This window comes from Phalacrocorax carbo, chromosome 4 (assembly GCF_963921805.1).
Source record: "Phalacrocorax carbo chromosome 4, bPhaCar2.1, whole genome shotgun sequence".
NCBI classification, from domain to species: domain Eukaryota; kingdom Metazoa; phylum Chordata; class Aves; order Suliformes; family Phalacrocoracidae; genus Phalacrocorax; species Phalacrocorax carbo.
The window spans coordinates 19,176,257-19,194,418 of record NC_087516.1 but is presented as its reverse complement, the minus strand read 5'-3'; the positions used below and the strand labels follow the sequence as shown (position 1 = coordinate 19,194,418).

The window sequence follows — 18,162 nt, the reverse complement described above, 5'->3', positions numbered from 1 at the left end:
ATTCTTTTCTTTGCTCAGAGGGGCGTAGAAAGAGAAAAGTCATTCTGAATGTGTCATGCATACCCTTGCAGAATGTTGGCTTTCCAGTTGATTGTTATTTGTACTGATGTGATAATATCCAGACTTCCGGATCATCACTGCTCTTCCATGTTCTGTGGAGCCACTGAACCAGACAGATACCTTTTACCTATGAGTTCAAAATGAACATGCCATTTGTCTTTAAAGCTGCAAAAGCCGTTCTTTAAAAGAATGTAATTTAACTTCCTTTTTTCTTCTGCAAGTCTCAGATATTTCTACATCTTATGTTTCTTGTTGAGCTTTCCTTCTCTGTCTCTTGTATTCTGCAGACACTGTAGAAGATGAAATGGAAATGGCCACAGTACGACATAGACCTGAAGCTCTTGAACTGCTGGAAGCACAGAGTAAATTCACAAAGAAGGAACTTCAGATCTTATATAGAGGTTTCAAGAATGTAAGCACTTTCCTTTTGAATTTACCATCTGTTTACAGGGTAGGCCACTGCAACCTCAGCGGTGTAAGAATGACTGGCAATGGAGCTCATGGGATTCAGTAGCTAAATACTGCATGCCTGGTGAGGTGCAGAAATAATCACTCTGCAACAACTGCGATGTTTCACAACCAAAAGATGCAGACAAATTAGAAAGCATCGAGAAGGGATGAATTATAACTCAGTATAGTAGGACTTGGTTCAAGAACAGATTGAAAATTGTGCTAGAGTTGTTTGTTTAAAGATGAAATAATGGGAGTGAACATAAGTCCTGAATAATTTGGTCAGTGAGAAGAAAGACTTTGATTTTTGTGTTCACAATAACTATCACAAGAAATAATTGGCATAAATAGCACTGGAGGAATTTTTCATTAGGCAGGCAGCAGTAGGTGACTTTTTCAGTCTTTCCTAGCTCCCCAAGTATATAAACTTGTCAGATCCCTTTACTGGAAGTCATTACTGATGATTTTTGGTTTTTGCTGATAGATGTGCTTTATCGGCAGGTCCAATGTTTTTAGCTGGCGGGGATCCCCACCGAGGACCCCAGTGCATGAGTGCAGTCTGCCTCTTTTTCCAGTGTGTATTTGCTTTCTTGGGGTGTTGGGCTTGGAGCTGGCATGTAAGGCACCTGTGGTTAGTACAGCAGAGAAATAAGACACAAAAGATTTTAGTAAGTATTATTAAATTCTGGCTTTATACCAAAAGCAAGAGCCACACCTGATTTTATTAATACTATATGGAAAGTAAAAGCTGCTTTCTTAAGAAAATTGCCTTTTTCCCTTAGTTTTATTCTACTATTTTTCACATGATTAAGACTTCTATAGGATATTATTTGACATTAACAACAGATAGAAAATACCTGATATTAAAAAAAGCTTTAATAACAATTGCTTGCAAATCATGAGTGTCTAATGTTAATCTATGTACTCAGCTGTGAGTACGGCAACTGTGCAGGTGCTAAGTCTCCTGCTGAGCTGGAGGTAGAGATAAATTTAATTGCATTTATCACATTTTGATTTAGCTTTTCTTTCACCCTTACAAAAAGGCCTTCTTCTTCCCCTTGGCATGTACCACTTAAGTGAAATTGTTTAACAAAGTATAATAACGCTGAAAGCACAATGAAGCTCAATTATGGAATCAGAGAAAATATTTTCAATAGCTTGTACAAGAAGTGTAAATCTTACAGAATTCTTAGATATCATGTATTTTATAATAAAAAGCAAGCCATGCAAGTGGATGTTTTAAAACTACACTTTTATCAAAATCCTACAACGCAAATAAGACAGAGAGTTACTTAATGTGTCCTGTCTGTATATTATCCTCTGTTCCAGAAGGTATATAATGTTGGCGTGTAAGTGATTAACAATGATTGCTTTTAAAAGCTTTTCATTTCCTCAGGGTACCAGAGAACATTTACCTGCTAATGACAATATTCCCTAGGTATTGGAATTCATGAACTAATGTCCCTAATTACCTACGGCAAAAAGGTACAAAGTATAGTGGGTAAAATAAGCCTTCTTCTCTGTTTCTCTAAGAATAATTATTTTTAGAGTCTCAGAAATTAAGGACCTTGATAGTTCTCTGCATAAAATGCGGTATGGAAAAGAGAATAGGTTATAGGAAAGTATTTGAATTGATTACTGGTTTACCATTTTTTGAAAAGAGGAATTCCAGCTCTTCATATACTTTTTTGTTCTAAGATTTAAGTTCTACTTACATCAGAGCAGTGTTGATGGTATTACATGGTAATACATATTTATTCAGGTGTTTCATTTCCTTGTCAGTGCATGATAATTGAAGACATGCATGTATTAATATCTTTGACTATTTAGAGCTAATGAGCATGAACTTCAGGGAGTTTTGTGTTTAATATAATTGCAAAATTATCAATTACTTTCAAAAATGCTGCAAAGCATGCCTAGGGCTGGTGACTGTTGTATTTCAAAACTTTCAGTTTCTTGTATTTATCAGTTTCTACTGCAAAATGCTCTACAGTTCTATGAGCAGCTTGCCTAGCTGGATTGGTTCATCTTTCCTGGCACTTACTTAACTTTTACCAAATACAGTTTGAGCGGCTTTGATGGGTGCTGATACAGGATGGCATTAAAGTGCCTCCCATGGTCTGCCCTTAGCTAGTCTCCCCTTGACTGCTCATTCATCCACTTCTGTCTGCCACTGGCCACCTCCCTTCTCGCTCCCCTTCCTTCTGATCCAGCTTAACACTAGCCTGCCAATATCTCCACCCCTATGTGCTTCATGTGTATACTTCATGCACCAATACATACTGGGGGCCACCCAGCTGGAAAGCAGCTTTGCAGAAAAGGACCTGGGGGTCCTGGTGGACACCAAGCTGAACATGAGCCAGGGGTGTGCCCTGGCAGCAAAGGCAGCAAATGGTATCCTGGGCTGAATTAGGCAAAGTGTTGGCAGCAAGTTGGACAAGGTTATTCTTTCCCTCTACTCAGTACTGGTAAGGCCACACCTGGAGCGCTGTGTCCATTTCTGGGCTCCCCAGTACAGGAGAGACATGGGCATTCTGGAGAAAGTCCAATGAAGGGTCACAAGGATGACTAAAGGGACAGGTGTGTCTCACCTATGAGGAAAGGCTGGGAGAGCTGGAACTGATCAGCCTGGGGAAGAGAAGGCTCGGGGGGATCTCATCAATGTGTATGTTATCATGTATATCAATACCTGATGGGAGGGTGTAAAGACAGAGCCAGGCTCTTTTCAGTGGTGCCCAGTGACATGACCAGAGGCAAGGGGCACAAACTGAAACACAGGAGGTTCCTTCTCACCATCAGGAAACACTGTTTCACTGTGAGAGTGACCGAGCACTGGCACAGGCTGACCAAGGAGGTTATGGAGTCTCCCTCCTTAGAGATATCCAAAAGCTGTCTGGACATGGTCCTGGGCAACCTGCTGTAGGTGGCCCTGCTTGAGCAGGGGTGTGGAACCAGGGGGACCTCCAGAGGTCCCTGCCAACCTCAGCCATTCTGTGATTCTGTGATATTCTCTTTAATCGTTCCACTAGGAAGGAAACTCCACTGAAAATATATAATGAGACACACGGACACACATCTTTAACATGACACCATCAAAACTTGTGCAGATCCTACCTCTGTGTTTTACATGTTTCACCTGATCTTTGCCTATCTTACTATCTCTTCAACAGTTTAACTATATACAGCAAGATATGTTAAGGCATGAATTTAAGTTGCTGTAGCTCTGCTGAAATTATGCTCCTGTTAGATGAAATTTACAGAGTCCCACAGCACATCAGTGTTGCACTGAGCACTGGCAGGAGCTGAAAAGAGCTGTAGTGCAGACTGGGGTCCTAAAGCCAAGGTAGCTAGTATCAGCTGGAATAGTCACTACATGTGCTCTGGTTAATTCAGCAGAATTATGCCCTATTTATAGATTCTTGCTGTATTTGTATCATCAATTAACTATAGACTAACTATTGCTCTATGAGATCTTGATATTTGGAATCAACATGCAGTAGTTAAGCTAGTTCAACCATATCAGTTAAACTAATTACTGTTTGCTAGTCTAGGAGTGAATGTTGGTTTTAGGCAGCATTTTCCCATTCATAAATCAACAGATTGCCTATCTCTTTACAGGGGGAACAAAGAGCAAATCTACCCCTAGATAAGCCTAAAAAAAAAAAAAAGGGAGATTTTCAATAGTTCAGCTGAATACTACCAGAAGATAAAGTATTTGTAATAGTGCAAATATTAATAACCTTACTGAACCCGAAACTTTAAGCTTTATAAAGTACAAGACTCCGTACCTACTGTGGTGATAGTAGATATAAGTACAAAACTATTTCTTTCTGAAGAACTTGGGTATGTCTATATTACAATAATGCTTTAGGTGAGTCAGAAAGTAATGTATAAGCAAAGTGGATTTTTCTTCTGTATATTTTTAAAAACCTTTCTAGAATGCACTTTTCCCCCTCTTTATGCAAGCATGGCAGGAAGAAATAGGTCCCAGACACAATAAAGAAAAAACAATTGATGAAATAGAAGAAAAGCAGTACTCAGTCCATTTACCTCAGTATCCTGTTTTCAAGAGTGGCCAGACAAGGGAAAGAATATAAAAGTATGGGGAATTTAGAGTGATAATTCCCCTAATGTACTGTTCTGTCAGCTTGCACTCTGCTACTAAAATACTTCTGTGCTGAAAGTTATAACTGCATTTTGTATTTTACATACTTTAACCAAAATTTCTTCCATAAACTTTGATAATTACTGTTTGAACCTACCAGGGTATTTTGACATCCACAGCATCCTGTAGGAAATCAGCTCCATACCTAATTATGCCTTCTGTGACAAATAATTCATTTCTGAGTCAAACCTGCTGCCTTCTATTTTAATAACATAGTATTTCTGCTATGAGAAAATGAGTAACCATTACCATTACTTCTCCAAGACTGTTTTGCATACCTCTAACACGTTTCCTACTTAGTCCTTTTTTTTGCTAACTGAAAAGATTTTTTTAATATATAATTTCATTCCAACCTGCTGATTTCCCTGAATCCTGTCTAGTTCTAGGATGTCTGTTCTGAGATAGGGATGACCAGAACTCCTTACAGCTTACATCCAGTTATTTATTATTTATTACTTCATTACTTATATATATTCTGACTTACTTGTATACTTATATATATACTTATATATAGTTCTGACTGACTTTAGATGAGAAAGCAGCAAGTATTCCTGGATTTCCGTCATGTTTGTGATTACAAAGTTTGATTTATTATGGAGTTTTTACTTCTACAAAAATTAGAAGGTACACCTTTAAAGATATTTTCATCAGTTTGATTTTCCAGTGTAGGCACATTATGCACCAAGTCCAGCAAAAAATAATTCAAGCAGAAGGAGCATAGGGTCTCAGATAGCATCTCTGTATGTATGTACACACCTGAAAGCTTCAGAGAGTCTCAGATTATGCTGTAGTATAGCTGATGCTGTAGGAAGCAAGAAGTAAAGGATAACTACAGGAAAGGCCCAAAACTTTTTGAAATGCCTATCTTGGCAACGGCTGTTTTGGTAGTAGTCAAGGTCAACATTTAAAATAATACAAGATGAGATACACCGAAGCAAACGAGGTGGGATAAGCACTTTCAGATGACCTAACAACTACTACAAGGAAAAGCACCAAGGGAGAACTTATGCCTATATTTGGTAATTTGGCCATTTTAAAGCTTCTATACTGTCCTTGAAAAATGAGCTTAACGAAAGTCGTAAGCCCTCCCCAGGCTCAAAAGGTTGTCCCCAGCACTCTGGTTTTACAGTGTTTCTGCACTCTTGTTGATGAATTGTATCTCAGCTGCCATCACAGTGGGACCTCTCCATTTTGTATTTGGCTTCCTGTCATTCCATTTCTTGTAAATTGAAATTGTGATTGCTGCAGTCGTTAACCTTTCAAACCAGCGGCTCTGTGGCAGGCCTCGTACAAGTCGTACTTTACAATAAATCGCACAAACTATCAAGCATGCACTCAACATGTGGTCTGCCCTCCTCTTTTGTCCATTGATAGGTCTCTCACAGTTTTAAAAATGTCCCTGAGCTATGGCACATTTCCATTTTAAAAATACTTAGGTAATGCTTTTGCTGCACAAAAGATGCTCCTGTGCTAAACTTAAATGTTAATGACCTTTTAATTTTGGTTCTCATAAAGAATTCTGTCAAACTCTGTGTTGGGAAATTACTAGACTCTCCCAGAAAAATGAAAGGATTTTGAACATTGATCTTACCTAGCTGTATATCACAGAAAGTGTAAATTGAAGCCACGCATGCATAAAAGTGTCCCTGGATACACTTTGTAGCTTTAAATAGGCAGTTCCGTACTTGTGATATTTATTGGGAAAACAACATTTCTAAGATACCTTTCTTCCCTATTCCTGTTAGCAAATGAGGCAAACAATGACAATAAGATAATAACTCTGACAAAGTTGCAGCTCAGAGGTAGGTTCCCCCATCACACTACCCATCCATGTAAGAATGCATTTGCACATAACTCAAAATATGCTAATTTATTCAAAGATTTTTACATTTCAATTATGGTTCGATGAAAGCATTGTATTACTGTATGCTGCATTTGTGAGTCTCACAGAAAGTTTAAGGAAAGCTTTTTAAATAGGTTATAAAGCTCATTTATTGATTGTCCAGAGCATTTGAGTTTTGCACGATATAATACAACTATTCTCATTGCCCTTTTCCGGAAAATTCCTTCCTTTTTGTTTGTTCTTCTGTTAGTCTCTTACAGAAAAAAGTAAGTAAGGAGAAAGTGCTTGTTTTATCCAATTAAGTATATTTCCAATCAAAGGAATAGAAAATAAAAACATACAGGTCGTGTCATGTGGGTTTATCTGTCAATCTATACACCCAACTGTAAAGAATATTCACAGGATATTTTTGATAAGTTGGACTAGATGACCTCCAGAGATCTTTTCCAGTAAACAGTTCCATCAGTTTGTGATCTGAACTGCCCACATTCAGATTAGACAAGTAATTTAATAAACAATATTAGCTAATGGTTTGGAACTAATTGCTTTTTCTGTATTATGTACAGCAGCCCAATTCCCTCGAACTCTCAATACACTTACAGTGTGAACTTTCACATCCCTGGCTGTAAAAAGTCTCCAGAAATAAATAAACTCTGCATAAGTACGTACTTTGGAAATTCAGATTGTTCTTTGATATGGCTTTGCATCTAAGGTTAGCATTCTGACATTAAAAAAGAATTTGGGATCACTGAGACACAGACCCTTATGTCATTAACATTATCCGGCAAAGAAGTCAAATTCAAAGTTTTGATGCTCATCTGCAAACACCAGCTCTAGATCTCCTATGATAAGTGCTCATATTATGTTCTTAAAGCTCTCTAAAATTCTCTGTGCTAGGCCCAGCGGTAAGGTGTATAAAACTCAAGTTTTGCACCAGCTCTTATTACAGTCAGTTTATTCAGAGATAGAGCCTATGAACTGCAATTAAGAAAGCCTTCAGAATGGCAAGGAAGCCACTTATTTATATTTATCTAAATTTATATCCCTCTTCAAAGCTTGTGGGTCTAAATATTAGGTATCTTCATGAGCTACAGTGATCTGCTGAGAATAAGTGCCTGAAAGAACAAGGTAGCTTTATTCATGTTTGGTATAACAGCCTGGTAGGTAGAGCATTTTGCCACGTAATGAGAGTTTTTAAAAGTGAAAGAAAAATTATAAATTTGATGAAAGTAATTGGGACTTCAAAGAGAAAAATTGAGTTGATGCACTGAATAAAATAATGTTCACTGTATAAAATGTTTCTCTATTCCTGCAATGTTTTCTTTAATGGTGAGGATGAAGGTTAGGTCTATACTGTGCATGTTGCAGTGTATGCACTAACTTCTGCAAAACCTGAAATATCTTAACGTACTTTTGAGGGTACTGAAGTTAAAGTTTTCAGACTGGTTTAAGTTTTCTTATATATTTGTATGCATGATGTTCTAGGAACACTAAATATATTTGGTTTGCTCATTGTAATTGGAAATTACTTGTTAAGAAAGGAGGTATGAGAAAATGTGTACCAGTGTCCTACACACGGATGTCTTTTATGGCTATTCTGTTCGCACAGCCTCTGATTTATGACTAATAGAAATTTACAGTTCTGTGTTTCACTTCTGTCTTTCAAATGTAGTTTCTAAGATGACCAATATCTTGATTAGAATTTATTTAGTACAAAGGGAAAGTGTGTCCCTCTGCATTATATTTGTCAGACAGTAAAAGCTGAGAAGGGACATAGACATTTGACTAGAAATGAGATTAAAAAAATGGGTGATGCAAACCTCTATGATGATCCAAACAGAGATTTTGAAAATCCATTCTGTTTTCCTTGCTTCCTTACTTAACCATTTCCACCTGTTCTAAAGCATGGCAAGGGCCAAAGACGACACAGTCATCTCAGTTTTTATCTCTGGAATATTGTGTATTATGAAACAGAAGGTTTCACACTAGGAGAAATAACACTTTAGCTTGGATCAACTATATCTGAGTCATCAGTGTCCTCCATCTCACAGAGTCAATAGGATGTCTTCAGTTCATTGTGATCCCATTCAGTTCTACACTGACTCCTTGTGTTTTTATTGTAATGAATAAATGTAGATTCAAGATTAATACAGGCCAGAAGAGAGAGAAAAAGCCAAAAGTGAGCATGACAGACAATGGCACTAGTGCAAGAGTGCCCCTCACATCAGCCCTCCAAAGCTTGTTCTTGCAGATGAGGTGTCTCAGAGCTTAAATATCCTTTTCACCCTCCCCCACGGAGTCCAAGGACAACAAGGAAGATTTCTTTTCACCAGCAGTGAAGTTGCTTTTCCCTCAAGATTTCATGACTGTCTGTAGAAGTCCTTGGGTTACACAGCATGTAATCTTAGTAAGAGTAGGATCTTTCCAGATGCAGACTTTCTTTCTGACAAATAAGAAGAGAGCCTGGAAGAAAAACATAGGTCAGTTAAAGATTCCCATCTAGCTCCCCTGGCCAACATGAAACAACGCTAAACTCACTTGATCTATATCCCTCTGTGACTCTGAATATCAAACAAGAGATGGGTTGCTCTACTGGGTAACAGTGCATGAAACATGCCCATTGTGCTGAAAGTTTTTACAGAGGTGCTGACCCGTCAGCACAAACGGTGTGTGAACAGCAGTGTTGTGTACTCAAAGAGGATGTATATACAAAAAAGCACCAACAACCTGTCTTTTCAAATAGATGCAGTGATGACACCTGAACAGGTTGTGTCTCATGCATATAATCCTGTTAAATTTGTAACATAGAAATGCCAATAAAATAGAAATGATAAAGGAAATTCTGAATCTTACTAGAAAATCACATACTAATAATTCAAACTGAAAATTAACGTCTCCCCATATTAGAAAACTCCTGTGACTTGCTTAGCCTTAATAAACTAAACAATAGATAATGTCATAATGAAACTCCAAGCAAGTAAGCCTAGAAGCTGGATATTATGACTGCGGTCAAGAGATATATTACTGTAAATCATCTTTTCTATCTAGAGAGAGTTTCTGAAGACATGTATAATGCACCTAGCTCAAACCTCCAATTTTAAAAACAGAGTTATTTTTTACCAGTTATGCTTCAGATCAATTGTTTTCTCAATTTTAGATGACTGAAGATAAAATTAACAAAAGCCACCTTGCCAAGGCAGAATTTTGTTATTACGTTTCAAAAGCCCTGGCATTAATTTACTAGGGGCTTAGAGGAAACTTTTCCATATTCCAAACAAGGCTATATGAAAATCTTTCAACAAACTGAGCAATAAATAATGCTTACATTCATTATATATTTCCTTTAGGAGTTAGTCAAGAAACTTGAAACTTTTCAAATATAAGAGTAAAAATAATTTGGATGTACAGTTTGACAGACCTTGCATATAGTTGTCAGTCGTCACGAATTTACAGACCTTAATGTGTTCAGTGGAGATATTTGTTTCAGTCTTGCAGTTGCTGGCAGGGATTGAAATCTTTCTGGAAGTTAATAATGAACTCAATCCCTATACTTCTATTCATCTCATGACTTAACTGCTGTTCATGGAGATATTTCACGTTGTGTTCACTAGGGAAAACCTGTCATCTAGCATACCAAGAACTGTCTTCATAATAGTGTTTGTTTACTTCTGAATTATCTCTGAAAAATGTAGGTGCCAAGTCACTAATTAAGTGGCATATAAAAAGAGCGTGACTTTAAGCACCCAGTAACAATAATAGTGCAGAGCATCAAATACCAAATACCTCTAAAGTTCTTTGTTCTAAAAAAGTCAATATTATATTTTGCTGGAATTGTATTGCTCTGAGTGCTTGTCTGTGCCTCCTGTTTGAAATTGGCAGTACCCTGTCCCGTGCTCTGGTGTGCTCTCAGCATGCCATCAGTCATGCCAGGCTGACACTTGAGGCACAGTATATACCTTCTGCTCTGCCAGGCAGCCACTCAGTGTAACTCATCTGCTGGTAGAGCTGTTTTCTGCCACAGAGCTTTCATGTGTGTCAGTATGTGATGTCTGAGGAATATAAATTTTTATGTACTAAAATATGAGCAGCAAAGTATCCTTTTTGGCTCAACTCACTTTTTGCTGTAACTGACTAAGCATTACAAAGCTTGGTACTTGAGTTATGTGAAATTGTTGGATATTTATTTCTGGGTAATCACTAACATTAGAGGAGTAAAATTTGGTGCAGTGGACCATTGATGAGGTAGTAATTGAAAAATCTAGTGATCTTACTCTACCCCACCTAGACTTTATAACACACAGCTTAGCATAGAATGTTTTAGTGAGACAATTCGTCACTTGAGAAAACAGCGTTCAAAAAATCCCTCTACTAGGATTTCTTGCTACTGGTTTTCTTACTTTTAAAGAGTTTTTATATAAAACATGATAATTCTGTATTAAATCCTGTACTAAGATATCTCTCTGTTACACTGCAATTCAGAGACACAAAGTGGACACACATATTTGCAGGTGGGTGTCCTAAGCCTGCAAAATGAGAGGAGAGGGAATAAATACATCTTCCAGCAACACTTCTGGATGGCACAGTTCAACCATTTGGGTCCTGATTACTAAAAAACTTTACAGACAAGATCTCATTTGTGCTGGACTCAGGGATCTGTTTTGGGTCTAAGGAATTTCCAAGTAATTTTGGATCTTTATAGTTTTTTCTTGTTTAAATTCCTGATCAATTTAAACAAAATCAGTGGTGTGTAGGTTTTTTCAGAAAGCAGTGAAACCATCAAAAGTCCTTTCTTGATTTCGACAGAATTAATTTCTGATTTAATATGTCTTTAAATCTAAATCTGAGCTAAAAAAACCCACTGATAAATCTCAAATAAAACAGCAAATCACAAGCGCCACAGCTTGCAGGTCAAGTCTTTCAGTGTCATGGAAGTTTATTACAAGTCTTGGGCCAACCTGCATTTACTTTTGAGTGAAAGTCTAAAATCCACTATCTAGCAGAGCCAATATTCTTCAGATCAGCTGGACATTTCCACAGTCGCTCTTCATTCCAGTTATGTGAATGATTCTCATGTTAACTTTCAAGTAAGGGAATTTATTCAACCCAATCATTTCCATTGTGAAATGGAATTTCAAAGGACCTTAGATACGGTGAGTATAACAGAAGAAATAGGAGCCAATAACTCAGAAGGCAGCATGATTCAGTAAACACAGCATGAAACTAGAAGTCTAAAGACTCTAGCCTTTTGGCTCTCTGGCTGGCTTATTAACTGCCACACACCTTTAAAAGCCTTAACTATGACACTAAAAAGCCTCTGGGTTGCAAGAGAGCATTATACCAGTGCTTTGCAGCCGGCATGGGCTCCACATTGACAAGTGCCTAATTTAATATCTCTGGTCTGACAGCCAAAACCTTTTAGAGTGTCCCTGGCTATCTGAGAGATTGCTTCTCAGCCTTTGATCAAAGTCTCCTCAAACACGCCCTGGGAACAAAGTGGGGAGCATCAGTAGGGGGGCTGGTGTCTGTGGGAAACTGAACTTTCCCAGGAGCTGGAGAGAGCAAAGTTCATCCTTACAGGAGAGAAAAATGAACACTGAATCCCTTGGCATTAAGAGCAAAATGTGTGTTCTTTGGGCAGTATATTTGAGTGAGACCGTTTACTCCTCCATGACTAAGCTCAAGTGGAAATAACAGTAACCTCGTGTCTCAAAAAACACTGATCTAGGAAGCACTCCACATGGTCTTTCTAACAATTGTTAACTTGCTCCATTTATGCATCTCTGACACTGTGACCAGCTTCATTGTGGCCTCACAAAAAGAAGTGTCAAGAATAATTTTTACAAGTAAACCCTCAGTAGGTGGATATAGTAGTATTTGTCTCTGGCATGCTATCTACCAGCAATGATCGGGATCAGGGCAACAGACCGATGATTGTGCTTGTGATTAAAAATGTCAGTACTAAGCACTGGATCTAGGTGCACAGGACGTGTATTGTACAGGCTACCAAATTTGGATCAATAGGCAGGAAATGCAGGTCCAATAACTAACTTTCATATTGTCTTGCTGAACAACCCAGTCCATCTCACATTCTTTTTTCATCTCCTTCCTAAGTTTTTAGGGCATATGCTCTTTGCCAGTATTTTCCCATGTCCTGAATAATGACCCCCCAGTAAAAATGAGAATACAATGGGTGATTCATTACTATTAACACAGTTTTAAAACAGGCAATGTTTGTTGCCTTCCTCCAGAGCAAGTTGAGAAGGAAGTGACACAACAGGGAACTTTCATATTAAAGCAGATGCAAACTTAGATCCAACTTGACACCAGAGAGTAGTGGAAAATTTATTAGTTTTTAACTACCCTGATAGAGTCACCAATTCTGGATACTTGCAACATTTAGCTCCTGAATTCTTATTATTTTTCTAGGCTAAAAAGCCTCCCCTTCTTAAAATCAGTTGGAAAACTTCATTGATTTTAATCGAACGTGCCCAAATGTCATGAAGACTTTTTGACCCTCCTCATGTGTTTTTCGCTATAAAAATAGCTTCTGAAGGATTCCAGAGCTCTAGATAGAAGTGTGGCTATTACAGTTTTGTTCGGCTGATTTGTCCCCCACCACATTAGCTGTGTGTGATAAAAAGAACTGCACATTCCTTCGGTATGTTAGACAACTGCAATTTAGTGGTAACTGGCTCTAAAATCTTCCAATCTAGTCCCAGAGGAAGATATTCCCATGAGGAAATACCAAAATGTATTATAATTATTATTTTTTTTACCAGTAGATAAGCAAGTTCCTGTCCCTGTTGCCCTGTGCTGGAAATTCTGATCCTTTTTCCGGTTTCTTCAAAATATTTTTTTCTTTCATCCTACATTAATAAGCCATGAAAGAGCATGCATCCCCATCAAGGTATTCCCACCATTCAACTGGGCGGATGCTGGGCCTCTTCAGAGCTGTCAGTTGTCCAATAGAGGACCTGAAACTGGAGGTTTCAGCTTTTGCTCTGCAAATGAGGAGCCTTTCTCCATTTGGTCATTGCCTTCTGCATTCAGAGTTCCCGGGAGCAGCATCTTTTAGGAAACCTCAGGGCACTCTAAGAAGTTTTCTGCTCCATTTCCCAGTGAAGACCTAATTAGATCCTAAGATTTAAACCCATCCTTTTTCTATTAATGTAACTGTCTCAACACTAAACAGTACATGAACAGGCTAGAAGTTTATGCACAGGGATCAATTATTTTTTCTGTTTCTTATCTCTAAGTAGTATAATTCTCCAGCTTTGAGTCTCATATCATCCCTTAGACTTGATCAAATAACCACACTGAATCTGATTTCAGAAAAATCCATTGCACTTCCAGTAGTGTTGAAAATAAATAAATCAAGTCATATAGTGTCTGCTTCACTGAGCAAGAGATGTAGTACCATCCCCTGTAATGGAGCCTAAGTTATAACAGCCTTATTTTCTTATTCTGTTCTCAAAAGCTGCAGTTATGGAGCAAAGACAAATTTTATGTGCCATAAACTTAGCAGGTTTTGCAAGAAGTTTTTATTACCAGCAATTTCAACCTCAATGAATCTTCATAAAAATATGCCAGCAAATATCAATCACCATTTATTTAGGTTTATCTCAGTGTCCAGCTCCAATGATTTGACTCATACTACAAATTTTAGATATGCTGCTAAAAGCGATGTATCAAGTATTCACATATGAGACAGGGAAAGCTTCAGAACAGTCTAAAGGAGATTTATGTAGTTTGTTTAGATTTTTTGCTGTGCTAAAAATGTTACCAGTTCATATTCTTGACTAAACTTCAAATTCCATTCTGATGCTTTTTTTCATGTCTTTTAGTGAATTATAGAAACAACATCTCATTTGTAAGTAGCAGTGATACATCCTCCTCTGTCTTATGGAACTGTTCACTCCTCCTTTGCAACAGAATTTAGATTTGTGGCCCAAAGCATTGCCACAAGGCCCTTCCATGACCACCATAATCAGCAGAGCTCTAGTGGTCAGGTATCTTCTCCATATTGTGGACCCATGCTCTGAGGAGCCCTTTGGGCGACAGAATAAAGGAGATGTGGACTGGACGTGGTGTGGTGGCAGGCTGGACGAGCGCAGATGTGACAGGTTTTGGTAGATAGAGAGAGGAGCCCGTGGCAGACATTGAATGCCAGGGAGCCTCCAGGGTGGCGCACATTGCCCTCACTGTGTGAACAGGGAGGAAGCATTTCTTCCCACAGACGGCATCTCTGTCTCACTCACAGCAGCTTCATACACATCATTGCCTCAATTGCTTCAGATTTTTACCACTGTACTTGGTGAATCGGGTCCTATTTATGCTAACATCAAGCTCAGTTGTAGAAATATTTATGCAGGTAAGCACTTTTGTTCTTATGTTTGCAGTGCTGGGGCCCTTTCTCCTGAGAGAAAGCGTGGAGAAAGCAAAAACCTTCATTAAAGGATAAATGTATTTACTATATAAATTACAAATAATGAGTTCAATGTTTGATTTCCAGTTTCTAACCTGCTCCCCATTGACTTTTATGCTTTTCGCCATTTCTACGAGCTGACAGGATTGTGCAAGAGCTGAAATTCCTTGGTGCTTTTCGTTGTAGTTAGCAATAACCTAATGTTGATGTTTGCTTTTGCAATTGCACGTCTTTGAAAGAAACAAAGAACCACCGCCCTGAAAAAGACAGAAATAACCTGAGTTAGGGCACATTTTCAGGCTAAGTATCTTTCATGCAGACATGTGTCCCAGGAATGCAAAACTCACAGTGTTCTTACTTCATGATTAAAACAAAAATTTGTGTTGGTGACAGTACTTAGTATCAACATCCAGTTGACTGGCAAACACAGAAAAATCAGATCAGCATTTTAGACAGAATATAGTTCTTTTTTTTTCACCCCTGTCAACCCTGAGGTTGCTTCATAAATACCTTGTGCTGAATTCAGGCTTTCTTATTTTCAGATAAGGCTATAAAATATTAGAAATCATTACAGTGCCTGTCTGCTAACCTTTAGCAGAAAGTTGTTACTAGAGTGTCCTCCTCAGTGAAACTTCCACTCTTTAAGGGTACAAGGAGCTTCTGGTTAAAACCAAAGCACTAACTGAGCTTCTAAATTCTAAATCCCTCATTTAAGAAAAGCAAAATAAAGGCCTCCATGGTTTTAAAATAGGGAATTGATCTACACTCAAATATTGCTGTTAGGGATTGGTGATGTCCTTCACTCTGTTCAAGTGAATCACTTGAGCAGGTTTAAGGGAGTGCACCCAGTGAAGAGCACTTGCCAGCAAGGAGCTATGCCACCTCTATTCACCTAGGATTTCAGTCGATTTGAAGGGACTTGATCAAAAGCACTCACATGGGAACGTGTGAAAGGCAAATCACAGAAGCAGTGCTTGCCTAAACACAGCTGCTTCCAAGAGGCTGAGTACCTTGTCTTTGCCAAAGTGTTTACAGCAAACTGCACCGCTCAGTATTTGACCCATGGGTTCTGCTACATTGAACTATAGCTCCCACCTATTTGTGAAGTCAGTGTTGTAAAATGCCCCCCTGTAAGGACAGAAACAGTAAGCACCTTTCAGATGCCAGAGACTCATCCATAAAGTTTGGTGTGTCAAGCTTTGGGGTGAGCTTTTAAGTCCAAATCTTTAGTCATGTTGTTTACTGTTGTTTTACCGACGGTGCTAATAATAGGAAACTGAAAATTACACTAGTTAGTGGGCATTGCTAAACAAAGAATGGCGCTGATTAAAAACATTGCTGGCACCTTGCCTGCTGCATCGTGGAAGCAGCCCTAGTGTTAATTGTTATTTACCAGCACATGCTGGCTGTGAGCCAGTTCCTTTATTTCCGCTTGTTTTCCTCTGAAATTGCCATAGCAAGCAGGGGGTGGGAAGAGGCTTTTGTTCATTAGAGTATCTTGCAGTGGGATGCTCAAAATCTTGTATGTCTTTGCTGCGCCATTAGGAAGCATTATTGTAACTCTTCCATAGGTGGCTGAATAGAAGCAAGAAGTTCTGTGTTTTACCTGATGAGACAAGGCTTGAAAGGAGTTTTTACATGTATTTCACCAATGGATGTCAATGGAGCCTGATGCTATCAAATCCACTGACTTCCACAATGTTCCTAGAAATGTAGATTGTTGCCACTGAGCTATAAAATGAGTCTACAGCTTCTGTGACAGAAATGATAATGCAACCATCGGAGGTGTTGCCCCCGTGAGCCTTTAGCTGGAGTAATTCTACTGTACTTTAGATCAGGGAGGAAAGATTGAAAGGTAGGATGTACCTTTAGACCCGGTAATTAGTGCACTTCATCTGGGGATGCCTTCTGCATTTTAGGTCCTTCTTCAAAAACTGCTTATGCTTTACACCTGTAACCATAAATAGGCAAATTCATAGGAAGGCGTTAGAGTAGGGACAAAAGACTATCTGAGATAATCGTCCCCAATCATTTCACAAAAACCACTTTCCTTTTGTTTTATTCTGTATGTCTTTCATACCATACAGCTTCTACAAAGAGTAGAGAAAATATTTCTTCACCTCCATTACTAGCTCTCCAGGCTAACAAGTATATCCAAGTATACAAGACTATGTTATTTTATGTTCTGATCTATAAGGATTAATTCTTCAATAATTGGAAATAATAGCAAGCTGTTTCAGGAAGAAATTTTGCCCCTCTGGAAGTCATCAGGTAAGTCTGATCCAAAGTATACCTTTGGACAACATATTTCGTCATTCATCACTGTTTGGTTACAGCATCTTTCTATAGGATTGCACGGAAGTTATTTTTAAAAATGTAAACCAAGAACCGTTTCAATAAAGAAAAGGTGCTGTGAAAGCTTTTTTTTATAGCCCACTCCTGAGAAGACTAAGATGAGAAACTAAGGAAAAAAAAACAAACAACCAAGAACTAATTCAGTTTCAATAGACAGGAGTTAAATTAATAGCTGTCCCTTTCCCGGTAACATGAAAAGTAGAAGTGATAACTGAAATGAAAAACACCAGCGGTTTCCAATGTAATTGAATTGAATACAGATTATTCATTAGAGAAAATGAGTGAAAATCCATCAAGCTAGAAATAGGTCATTATAAACCTACTCCATATATATATAACATATAGTGTTGTACATAGCGGGGATAATATCCCACAGATGAAAAGAAGATAAATGCTGGCCCTAAAATTAATTTTTTCATTAGAGTGATTTCAAGCAGTGCAGTAAATAAGAAAACCCATACCATCTTGTATTTTGGACTTTTAAAATTCCTACTCTCTGGGTATCTTCATGTGTCTTACACATACTAATGTACTGGGACTCTCAACTCTCCTACAAAGTAGGAAAGGCTGTCTATTCCCCTACATTCCTTTTACTCCAGGAAGCTTTTTGAGAACAAAAATTTTATTAAATTATTTCACCTATAACTGTGTTTTAAGTACACTTTGTCCTATACTTTGTATGTGTTCTACTTTAAATAGACATTGCATAATTATGGAGCATGAATTATGCTCAAACAGGGAAAAAATATCCTTGATTTAGTCCATTTCTGGTTTCTCTGGTATACCCATATCAACATTAGCTTGAAAGGTCTTTGTTTACCAGTACAGTATTAATAATTCATTAATTAAAATAAATACAGAATA

General features: G+C 38.1%; 1 protein-coding gene across 2 annotated transcripts in view; it reads left to right on the top strand.

Moving 5' to 3' along the window:
• KCNIP4 (potassium voltage-gated channel interacting protein 4) overlaps positions 1 to 18,162 on the top strand; it is a 354,092-nt gene that overhangs the window by 303,173 nt on the left and 32,757 nt on the right. For both annotated transcript variants that reach the window (XM_064449226.1, XM_064449225.1), the window contains exon 2: positions 348 to 472. In XM_064449226.1, coding sequence (XP_064305296.1) covers positions 348 to 472 — 125 coding nt within the window. The remainder of the gene's footprint in view (positions 1 to 347; positions 473 to 18,162) is intronic.